This window comes from Dipodomys spectabilis, unplaced genomic scaffold, assembly GCF_019054845.1.
Source record: "Dipodomys spectabilis isolate Male_0828 unplaced genomic scaffold, ASM1905484v1 ptg000175l, whole genome shotgun sequence".
Lineage (NCBI taxonomy): Eukaryota > Metazoa > Chordata > Mammalia > Rodentia > Heteromyidae > Dipodomys > Dipodomys spectabilis.
Window position 1 is genome coordinate 16,877,725 of NW_024870852.1, and position 12,298 is coordinate 16,890,022.

At 50.0% G+C, this 12,298-nt stretch overlaps 1 protein-coding gene across 1 annotated transcript in view; it reads left to right on the forward strand.

The window, feature by feature from the left end:
* The first annotated feature begins 9,386 nt into the window (after nt 1–9,386).
* Nucleotides 9,387–12,298, forward strand: part of Plcg1 (phospholipase C gamma 1) — a 35,134-nt gene continuing 32,222 nt past the window's right edge. Inside the window, exon 1 of the mRNA XM_042694334.1 lies at nt 9,387–9,715. Coding sequence (XP_042550268.1) covers nt 9,499–9,715 — 217 coding nt within the window. The 5' untranslated portion in view covers nt 9,387–9,498. The remainder of the gene's footprint in view (nt 9,716–12,298) is intronic.

Here is a 12,298-nt window from a genome sequence, read left to right on the forward strand (position 1 = left end):
CTTTCCTGGCTGCACTCGAACCACAATCCTCAGATCTCAGTCTCTTGGGTAGCTAGGATTACAGGCGTGAGCCACGAGTGCCTGGCAGAAGGTTCTTTATTTTTAGATTTACTTGTGTGGCTAAGCTGCCAATAGGGATGGAAAGAAAGATTACTAAATAAATTAGTGTCAGATCTCAGAAGCCACCTCCATGTGGAATGAAGACTTCTCCCTGCACCCACTGGTCTATAACCCATAAGTCTATAACTCCAAAAGTATACTTGAGAGCAGGAAGGTCAAAGAGCACTGAGCCCTCTAGCTTGTTGGCTTCAGCAGGTATTTTTAGGTAACAGAGCCATCTCATTGGTAGTCTTAAGTTCCACAGCACACACCCCAGGGAATGAAGATTGTGTGACCATCATTGCTTTGGAGCAAGAGATTGAGCTAGGTATGTCTGAAGTGTTAGCCAGACCAAAAGCATGGATTATATATATGCCTGTACCTACACCTGGTGGCCATGTGATAAGAATGTGGCTTTTGGATTTGGGACTTGAGTAGGAGACAAACTTGACCACAACTAGAAATCAAGTACAAAAGGCAAAAGACCCTCCCTGTACAGGAATTAATTCCTGCCTCTAGCAAGGAGCTCCCTGAAATCATCTTAACAGCAGGCACAAGGTAACCAGATGACTGGTCAAGACAACTGTGGAGGACAGTCAGTGCCAGCAGGCAGACCGAGGAGAGCAAGGCCAGTGAAATAAGCTGAATTGATGACTGGGGACAAAATAAGGACCTTGAGAGACACTTGAACCCTAAGGTAGACTACTGCCTTGCATAACCACACAATAGGTCTTAATTCCAGTCATATCTTAGATATTCCTTAAAGTCAGGCCTTTTTGTGATGCCAGAGTCTAGATGTGGGAAGAGGGATATTTCTCTGTGCTGACCAAGCCAAACATCTTACCTCTACATCTGACCAAATCTGTCCATCACTACTACTGAAGTTGTGAGATTTATCTCAGGCCTCTTCCTATTAAAAAAAAAAAAAAAAAAGAGGAAGTGGGTGCTGTGGCTCAAGTGGTAGAGCTCTAGCCTTGAGTTGAATTGCTGAGGGACAGTGCCCAGGCCCAGAGTTCAGGCCCCACAACCAACAAAAATAAATGAAAAAAATAAAAATAAAAAGAGCCAAGCAGGGTTAGGAAGGTGGCTCAGTGGTAGACTTGCCTTGCATGCCTGAGGCCCTGGGTTCGATTCCTCCGCACCACATAAGCAAAAAGAAAAAAGCCAGAAGTGGCGCTGTGGCTCAAGTGGTAGAGCACTAGCCTTGAGCTGAAGAGCTGAGGGACAGCGCCCAGGCCCAGAGTTCAGGCCCCACAACCGGACCCCCCCCCCCCCAAAAAAAAAAAAAAAAAAAGCCAAGCATTGGTGGGACATGCCTTTAATCCTACTCAGGAGGATCTAAGGATCTAGGTTTGAAGCCTGGGCAAAAACTGCCATGAGACTGTTAGCTCCAGTTAACCACCAAAAAACCCCTAAGTGGAACTGTGGCTCAAGGAGTAGAGAGCCAACCTTGAGCAAAAAAATGCTTAGGAACAGCATCCAAGCCCTGAATTCATCCCAGCCCCAGTCCTTCCCAGACACCATCTCTCTCCTTCATTTCACAAACAGGCACCTGCCATGAGTCATGCACACCACTCAGTCTTTTCCCACCCACTGCATCTGCCTCATCCCCCCTGTACTCTGACCACAGTTGCCAAACCAGTACATGACTCTTCATCCTGCCTATTGTACGAGCTCTTCATGGCACTGTTGATCATTGTATTTTTTTTTATTGAGGATCCTTTTTTTTTTTTTTGTAATTACATTCAGTTTCGAATGTCATAAAGCAAGCATTCCAAGGATGCAGTGGTTTTTAATACCTACTGGCTGGTGCATCCTATTACTGCCCATCAGGTTAATATTCTTATCCTCAGTAAAGATCCCTTATGTCCTGTTCATCTGTCTTCACACACCTGTCGTCCTCTGAGAAGTCTCCATAAACTTGTTGACATGTCCTACACTGTAGCCATTCCCTTCTAAAAGCACCTCTGGTTCCCACAGTGTCATCTTCCCCTGGTTCCACTCCTACCCTTGTCAGGCTCCATCAGGTCTTAGGTACCAGGGTTTCATCTCAAGTGCCTTAGTCCAGTCATACCCACAAGGGTATCTCCTCCCAGCCCAGACCTTCCCCTGAGCTTTGTACACATGCCAACCACACCTGTTCAGGGGCAGGCCCACAGGCAGCTCCTGAGCTCAAAATCAGATAGACTCCAAGCCTGTCAGACCTGGTTTCCACTCTCAGTGAAAGGTTCCACATCCGTCTGTCTCCAACCTGGACATGCAAGACAACGCAGCCTCATCCTGTACTCTTTCTGCTGTCCCACATCCAGTAAATTACCAACTTTAAAATCACTTCCTAAATAATACATTCACTGAATTATAGGCCCCTACCCCTGCAGGAAAGAAAAAAAATTGTTTCAACGTTTTCTTCTGAGAGAAATGACTTATTACATTACATTTCAGTCCTTACAAATTCCCTCATATAATCAGATACTCTTAACTTGTTTTGAACCAAAAGGCCCCTTTTGGAGAAAACATTATCCTGAAATGACCTCAGTCAAGCTAGTTTTGGATGCTTATAAGTAGTCCCCTGACAAAAATCAGTAAACAAAGAAGCAAAGAAATTTAACACAGACTTAGCAATTATTTCTCACAATCCCAAGTATTCCACATAAACAAGACTAAAGATCACTAAATAGCAACACAGTTGATTTTTTTTTTTTAGTGTTGGTAATTAAGCTGTACGTGTGTATGTGAAAATGACAATATTTTTTAAAAATCTCCCAGAAAAAGAATAGTGATGAGTTGAGATTTATGGCAAAATAACATGGGAGAGATTTAGTGGGTTCATAACTGCTGAAGCTAGGGCTGGAGTATGAAAACTCTGTGGCAGACACTTGCCTAACGAGGCCCTGCGTTCTAACTCAACTATCATAACAGCAACAAGAATTGTTGAAGCTGAATGACAGAAGCATCTCACTCTGTTTTGCTTACACTTTTTCAGGTTTTCCATAAAATGAGTAAAATGACATTATTCTGAAGATCACCGATACTTAGGGAAGAAATGGGGGGGGGGGGGAACCTGTTTTAACGTTACACTAGCAGGTAATTAGGATAGATTGAAATTCCCAGTGACATCACATTGCCTCTCTGCAAAAATGGGTGACTCTCAAAACCCCACTGATGCTGAATGTAGGCATGAGTTCCTCCTCCTCCTCCTCCCCCCTCCTCCTCCCCCCCCTTCTCCCCCCGCCCTCCTCTTCCTCCTTCTCACCTGGACACTGTCCTTGAGCGCCTCTGTGCTCAAGGCTAGCACTCTACCACTTGAGCCACAGCGCCGCTTTTAGCCTTTTCTGCTGATGTATTACTAAAGAATTGAACCCAGGGCTTGATGTGTGCTAGACAAGCACTCTACCCCTAAGCCACATTCCAAGCCTGAGTACATACTCTTTTTTTTTTTTTTTGTCGGTCGTGGGGCTTGAACTCTGGGCCTGGGCGCTGTCCCTCAGCTCTTCAGCTCAAGGCGAGCGCTCTACCACTTGAGCTACAGCGCCACTTCCGGTTTTCTGGTGGTTTATTGGAGATAGGAGTCTCACAGTCTCTCCTGCCCAGGCTGGCTTTGAACCGCGATCATCAGATCTCAGCCTCCTGAGTAGCTAGGATTACAGGCGTGAGCCACCAGCGCCCGGCCTGAGTACATACTCTTAAGATTCCACTAATATGAAATTTTAGAACAAACTCACCTGTGGTGACCCAAGTAAATTGGATGAGGGTGATAGTACATTGGCTGATTCAAAAAGTGGGTCTCACTGGGTGCCAGTGGCTCACACCTGTAATCCTAATCAGGAGGCTGAGATCTGAGAATCACAGTTTGAAGCCAGCCCAACCAGAGAAGTCCTTATAAGACTCTTATCTCTAATTAACCACTCAAAAACCAGAAGTGGAGCTGGGGCTCAAAGTGGTAGAGCCACTAGCCTTGAGCAGAAGAGCCCAGGAACATTTTCATCGTGCATCTCCAAAAATTCTAGTTTTTCAGTTGGAAAAGTCTTCCAACAAAACATCTTGTGAAAACCAATATTCATGTCATATCTCGAGAGGATGAATCTTCAGTTGTATATCTCTCACTTTGTTCTCAAAGCCACTGGTGAGAAGAGGTAAGGTCATTCTCTGTTCCTAGGGCCCGTTACCAAATCTGCATGGGATATTGGCACTTTTATCCTTATTCCTGTGTGGGCACTTGATCTGATTCAGCCTTGCTGTACGTTAGAGCACTAGAGGCAGCATCAGGATGTTTGCTGAGAAAAAGGAAGAAGTTTCCCCTTCTCGTTCTTCAGTGCTGCCTGGACCTTAGTGATGCAATCATAGTATACTCTCCCAAGGTGGAGAGAGCATCTCTGGGGCCAATCAACAGGGAGGTAGCAAAGGTCTGTGAGAGAGCAGAGCCCATGGGAGTGGCTGGGCCAGATGTGATTTTACCTGGGGTGAGAAAACGTAAGGCTCTAGAGGAATTGATTACCACACGTGAGGAGGCAAGCAGGAAGACATGAACTCTGAGTGTGAGGCCCAGTGACTAAGTTAAGCCATAGTCATATTTGGGGGCCAGAAGCCAGGTGCCTAAATGGCAGGTTGGGGTGGAGTTCAAGGTACCTTGAGGTAAACAGTTAGGAAATACTGGCTGTGAGCTGAGGAGCTGCTCAGACAGGTAACACGACAGACTAAGGAGAAAACAGCAATGTTTAAAAAAAAAAAAAAAAAAGGGATACTGCAAGTCTACAAATAAGACTTTCTTTCTGATTGTTCCTCACTGAATTATGGTTTTAAATGAAAACTATGTTAGCATGCATTATTAATCTGTTGACAACATTCTCTGTTAACCTAGGTGAGAGAAATTCTCTAATCCTCCAGAAGATTTTCTATAAGTGATCAGAATAGAAGTTATTGCTTTGGCTACCTGGAAACTCAGTACATGTGATTCTCAATCTCAGCAGCTACATAAACCCATAGGGGCCATATTATTATGGTCTCCTTTGTATAATTTCATTCCATTTCTGCAGTACAGTATTTTTGTTCTTTGTTTTTAGTTACTCTGAATTTTCTTTAAAGGGCTGGGGGAAAATACATTTATGCTAAACAGAGCAATGTGGCATACCTAATTCCTCATTCAAGAAAGGACTTCTCCCCCAACTGTTGGTGGAACTATCAACAGAAAACCTTTCGCTAGTTGTCCTCCCTTCCTTCCTCCCAACCCTCCCACCCCTACCCTCCCTCCCACCCCTACACAGCTCAACCTCATCTGCAAAGGCTGAGCTTTTAACCAGTACAATCCACATCCATTTCAAGCCAGAGAGTTCCCCGAGGATTTGGCTGAGTTGGTCATCTGCCTGCATTATAGATGAAATCTCCTGTGCCCACTCCTCATTTCCTTCCTGTCATCCTGTCCACAGCGCTGGGTCTCAGGAGTACTCCAGAACAGACATACTGCCCACCATCCACAGTCTGTGTCCCAAAGAATCCAACCTTGACAGCACAAGAACAGAACAACTCAAAACAGGAAACACATTAGGTTAGAGGTATGTCGGAAAGGAGTGAGGAGATGGAATAAAGGGTTCATACATACATGGGGGGCAATGTAGCATGGACTGCAGCAGACTTATGTATTTAAATCCTGTCTCTGTCACCTATTAACTGTGTGACCTTAATACATCTCGTTTTCATTTGTTTCTGGAAACTGGATCTACCTATGTAGCCCCATATTGGCCTGGAACTCTCCATCTTCCTCAGGCTACCGAGTGCTGGGAGTAGAGTCAAGTGCCAGTATGCCCGGCAGGCCCTTAGTATCACTTCACTTAGGTGAGAATAATAGAGAATACTTACAGAGCTGTAATGAGGAAGAAATAAGCCGATGTGGATAACGCAGTTATATCATCATTGCAGTATGCCAGCCACTGCTCTAAGAAATTATTAAACATAGAGCCATTCACCAGGGGCTCACACCTGTAATCCTTAGGAGGCTGAGATCTGAGCATCCCAGTTCAAAGCCAGCCCAGGCAGGAAAGTCCGTGAGACTCTTAATCTCCAATAAACCACCAGAAAACCGGAAGTGGCCCTGTGGCTCAAGTGGTAGAGCGCTAGCCTCGAGCTGAAGAGCTGAGGGACAGCGTTCAGGCCCAGAGTTCAAGCCCTATGACCAACCCTCCCCCCCCCAAAAAAAAGTTATTAAACAGGCCAGAATGGTTGGCAGTTGGGCTGAGCTAGGCACAGGCATGGTATAAGCTAGGGCATGCTAAAGCAGGAATGTTCCCAGAAATAGGTCCAAGCAGGGCTAGCCTGGGCGATGTCACTGGTGTAGACCTGTGTGGGTGCTGGGCTACAACTCTCAAGACAGCACAGCTGCACCTTGCCAATAACGCCTCTATATGCTGAGCTCGGGTAAGCCCACATCAGCCACACCCTGTGTGTGCCCTGCTTTTCCCAGCTGTCCTTTGTGGAAGGAGGTACCTGAGGCCTGGGATGTTGGCCTGGAAGTCCTAAAGGAAATATGGCCCTACTTCCTGATTATGGGCCCAGTTCCTAGATTATGGAAGCTAGTCCCAGAGGGGAGAGCAAAAAGAAGTTTGGGCTGCACGCTGAGAAACTCTCAGAAAAGAGAGAAACAGATTTTAGAAGTGCCTGCAGGCTGCCAGAATTGGCAAAGATACAACAAGAATGGTAACACTTAGAATGGTGCCTCCTGGGAATATGGACAAGATCAGGCAGGCAGGAAGGGCCCCATGCAGTCCCATTTGCCTTCTCTGCCTAATTACCTTCCCCACACCCCTCCTTACAGGCTAAACTCCAGCATTTTATATCCCTAAAGTGGGATATCTCTGACCTCAGGGACCTTGTATATGCCATTAACCTTGCCTGGAAAGAATGTCCCTCCAACCCACCCATAGTAACTCACCTGGCCAGCTGCTCATATCTTTTAAGGCCTCTCTGGAGTCCTAAGACCTAAAGAAGTCTTCCTTGTCTACATCACCTATAGTAGGTCTCTTACTATGTTTTGTTGCAAAGACCTGCTCTTCCACATCTTCCTCACCACAATCATCTTTATGCAACAGAGGCTACCTCACGTTAAGCCAGCCTACGCTATCCTCAGCACTCTCATTCCGTCTGGGTTTTCGGGCCATCCCTCGGCACATCTTGCCTCCCCCACCTCCACCTACGCTGATTAGCTTCATTGCTCATTGGCTCATTCCTGACCACCAGAATTTACCTAAATCAGTGACTCTGTCCAGAGGCAGAAACACACAGATTCAAACAAATTTGGGTTCAGATTCCACTTGTTAGTTATGTGGCCTTGGGACAGTCATTGATCTTCTCTAAACCTCTTTTTTCCCCATCTGTAAATTGGAGACCGTCGTCCCCCATTTTAGGATAATTATGAGGCTCAGGTATGACCACATGTGCAAGCCTTAAAGCTTAAGACCAGGTGTTGGGTCAACTTTTAGTCCTCTCGCCCACCCCTCCACACATATTTTAAAGGTCTGCCACTAGGTGGCAGTCCATCTCAGCTACCTTTTGCACCCATTGGACAAAGGCGCTGAACATCATACTCAATGCTGAGTTTCTTGGGGGCTACGCTGAGTGAAACAAACACACACTACATACACACAGTTACCACTAGAGAAGGGCAAAATCAGAGGTTTCTCCCACCCAAAGGAGCCACTGTCCAGCTGGGTGGGGTTGCCTGAACATACATACTTCTATAGTCACAAGTTCTAGTCTTGAGAAACCTGGACCTTTCTCTGGCTTCAGCTGGATGCTGTCCTTGAGGCCTGTCGCCTATGAAATGCAATGTTTTCTTCTGTTGCCTGGTCAGAAAGGTTCCACCATGACTACAGGTGTCCTCAGTTCTCGGGTACTGTTTGGGTAATGGCTTCAGATAAACAAAGATATGGACTATTCAATTACCACCAAAAAAAAAAAAAAGGCTTACAGCTAGACTATGGAGAGGAAGGATCAGTAGTGAGAGGTGGAGTGGAAGAGTTAGGCAGCAATCGGGCCTCATGGAACTCCAAAGCCAAGTAATTTTAGGTGCAGTTGGATTTCATGCAGGATGATTTCATTGTATTTTCGAGAGTAAAGTTTGGAGCACAGATGCAGGCGAGATCTAGAAGGATGAATAGTCTGGGGAAGTGTTGAGTTTTGGACTTGTGTGGGTAGAGTGCACTGGCCTCGTTGGGTGGAGCTGGGGAAAGACAGCGAAAAGCAGGTCTCCCTGCAGAATGTGAGGCCTTGTTGAGGTGAGAACATGAAAACCGTGGGAGGAGCCATTTGAGGAGGACCGGAGTTAAATGGGGGTGTGCACTGGGCGGAGTGGTCCAGGTTTGGAGTCACCTAGGTTTGCGTGGAACACCAAGTTATAGGAAAGGTCAGATGGCCTTTCAGACCTAAGAAGGGAAGTTTCTGAGCCAACAGAGGGAGGTGGAAAACAAGACCTAAACACCAAAGCTGAGAGGGGTACCTGCGGGAAGGGTGCAAAGAAGGGTGGGCGGGCAGCCCGCCCGGACGACAGGGAGCTCTGGGGACACCCGCGAGGTGAGGGCTTTCGGAACGAGGGGATCCTACCCGGCCACACCGGCCTCAGGGGCTGGACAGACGCCGGAGGGTCCAGCCAACGCAAAAGCCGCCTGCAGGAGGCGGGACAGGCAGGTTGTCCATCACGGCACATCGACCAATCCGAGACAGGCTCCGCCCCTCTCCTCCTTGGAGGGGGGTGCGCGTGGGTCTGCCGCCGCCGCCGCCGCCGCCGCCGCCGCCGCGGGTGTGAGGCGGCCCGGCCCGGGTCCCTCCGCCAGGCAGCCCACCCAGGTAACTGGCTTCAGGAGGAGGGTCCCACGGACGCCCCGCACCCGCACCTTCTCATTTCCGTCCCGACCGAGACGCTCGGGTTGCGGCGGGGCCTGTGCGGGACGGTGGGTGGGCGGACGCCGGCGCGCGCGCCTGACTGGCGGTCGGCCGCGGGCCGCAGCCTGTGGGCGGGGTTGCTTGCGTGACGAACTGGCTGTGGCCCCACGCCTCGTCGGGGCCCGCACCGAGAAGCGCTGCGGGGCCGTGGCACGGGGGGGCTGGCAGGCCGTGAGCCGCGCGCGCCCTTGCCGCCATTGCACACGCGACCCCGCCTGCGGCCTGCCCGGGGGTCGCGGGGCGCACGCGCGGCGGGCGGGGGTCCTCCCCGCGGGCGCCTTTGTTCCCGGCGCGCGGAGGGGCGGGGCCTGTGGGCGCCCCGCCCCCGCGCTCAGGCCCCGCCCCGTGCCCGCCTGCAGGAGCCGCCGCCGGGTCCCACTCGCCGGCCGCCCCAGCCGCCGCCGCCGCCGCCGCGCCGCCTGTCTCCGGGCCCGCCGGGCCTGCGTCGCCGCCGACCCCCGCGCCTGAGCCATGGCGGGCGCCGCGTCTCCCTGCGCCAACGGCTGCGGGCCCGGCACGCCCTCGGACGCCGAGGTGCTGCACCTCTGCCGCAACCTCGAGGTGGGCACCGTCATGACTTTGTTCTACTCCAAGAAGTCGCAGCGGCCCGAGCGGAAGACCTTCCAGGTCAAGCTGGAGACGCGCCAGATCACGTGGAGCCGTGGCGCCGACAAGATCGAGGGGGCCAGTAAGTGCGCCTCCTCCCCGGCCCGGCAGGGCCCGGCCCGAGCCCTGCGCGCGCACTGCGCCCGCGGGGGCGGCGGGGTCCCTGCCCGGCTCCCCGATCCCAGACGCCGGGGCAAACTTTCAAACCCTCCCCCTCCCGTCGGGCCCCGCCCCCGTCTCGTCTCTGGTGGTCATCCGGGGCGGGGTGGGGGGGGGCATCCGGGTCCTCGATCACCTGACAGGACACCCCCTTCTCCCAGCAGCGTGGGGGTGTTTCTTTGCTCTGAGGCCTAGGAATTCTCCCTCAGAGACTAGTGGGGTTGGCTTCGACTCCCTAACATTTGGGAGGTGGTGTCAAGTGGTGGCTGGGGGGAATCCAGGATGGTGACCCTCACTCACCTAGCTGGAGAACCTGGAGCCCCACCGGTCTTTGCTTCCCCATCACGTCTTTCTCCAGACTGCCCAGTTTTTGAAACTCTGAGGGCCTCCCTGCTGAGCTTTAGGTGCAAAGGGAGCTTTTGGTTCCATAAGTAGAACTTATATGTTGGAGCTGGGCTGGTTTTGAAGCAGAGTCGGGCCTAGTCATCACCCTCTTGGGAAGAAGGAGGAAAATGGTCCTGTGTAGGTTGAAAAAAAAACCTCAAAGAAAGCAGAAGCTCCTTTTCCCTGGATGCTTCTTTTGTCCCGAAGCTGAGTTTTAAAGGCCTGCGTGGGTGGGCAGACACCCAAAGCCCGAACTGGGGCTCTTGGTAAAGGAACCAGGTCTCCTTGTCCTTGCAAGCTGGTAACCCAGGGGCTTGGTCTCAGGAAGGCCAGCCCCAGTGCTTTGGAGCCAGGCATTCCTCTTGGAAGTGTGCAGCCAGTTTTGGGTCGAGTCTTTTGTGTCCTGTGTCCGGTGGCCGCAGGGAGCCTGGAGTGGCTCCTCTGGGTTTCCTGCCTCTTTGCCTACCCAGGCCTGAGCTTGGCTGCTTTTGCACAGGTCTGTGGTGGTGGAAGGAGTTAGGGGAATTTTGAGAAACCCCAGATCTTTCATAGTGCTGGTCTACTTTGCATGTGTCTGTACTATGATCAGATGGGCACTCAGTTCTGCTCTGCTCTTCAGTCCCCTAGCTGAAGAGTTGATGTGTCTGCAACCTCCAACTATGGGTTGCTGCCTGCAAGAACCCCCAGAGACTGGTATTGGAGAGACCTGGGCTCAAAACCAATTGGGTAGTGGTGTGGGAAGGGAGACTAGGAAATGAAAGCCTGAGAGAAGATCCTGCAGATCTTCCTGCGTATGCTGTATATGGGTCTAGATGGTGGGGAGGAAGAAAGGTCTTGTGGTGAGGCAGCCATCCTCAACTGCAATCTTCAGATCTGACTTAGATCTGCTACAATGGCTGAACATAGCAGCTGCACTGTCCCCATATGCCCTGTTTACCATTGGGAGGGAATTTTACTGATTTGAGAGAATATGAATTCTAAGGTAGAAGAAGGACAGATGCTGCGAAGAGCATAGAGATAGTCCTAGAAATATCACCCAGACAATAGATTCCAGACAAGGAATTTGTAGCTCTCCCAGTGCTAAGGTAATGGTATTGGCTAGAGGTTTCCAGATAGAGATCCCCTGGGTAACAGTAAGTTGAGCTACTTACTAAGTCTTGAGACCTGGTTTTCCTCATCTGTAGGGGTAATGGTGTTTATACCATGTATAGTTACTCTGGGGATCAAATGAGATAGTGCTTCACAATGTAAATATTTGATAGCTGTGAGCTGACATATTGACATTATAGGTATTTAATAAACAGCTATTTGTCATTCTTACCATAATAATGGGTTGTGCTAGATTGAGGATGTTGAGGAAGATCTAGTGTGGTTGTTAAGACAGCACAAGGATGAAAAGAGGAGGAGGATAGAGACTCAGTAGACATTTAGCTTACTACTCAGAAAAGGAGAGGAAATGGTTTTGTTTTGTCTCAACCCAACTACCCACCTATTCACCACCTATCATGTTCATGTTTCTGTACAGAAAGTGTTGGGAGTTTTGTATAGTTGACACCTAGATTTTCCTTTTCTTTATAAGGCAGGGCCTAAACAGAAGGAAGGAGTGTAGTGAGAGGGAGACATGGCCAGTTTGTGATGTCTCACTCAGGTCTTTGGGAGATGGAGCAGAAATACACAGGACTTTATAGCCCCAGTCTCCTCCCCTCTCCCAAGTGTAGATCAGCAGAGGTGCAACTTCTCATTGGCTAGCTGAGACTTGAGCGGCATGGAGGGTAGGCATAGGATGTAGAGGGGTCTTTGTCCCTTGATTTGGGGAATCCAAGTTGAAAGACTGGGGGAAAGACCTTGTGGAGTTCAGCCCTTACATGGGGAGCCTCCCACTTAAGCACTGTCCCACTTCTGCCCATTCATGGTTCATGCCATTGAAGGTTCCAGTCTCTGCAGCCTTCTTCTGCAGACTGAGGATGACTGGGTTGCCAGTCCAGTCTCCTGCCTCCTGGCCTCTTGCCCAAGTGCCTCAGGTGGTTGGCCTTGTCCTGCTGACTCTGTTAAGGTACCATGCAGTTCCTGAGGCCTAGCCAAAAAGAAATGCTCTGCTCCCCTCACGCTGTCCATGATTCTG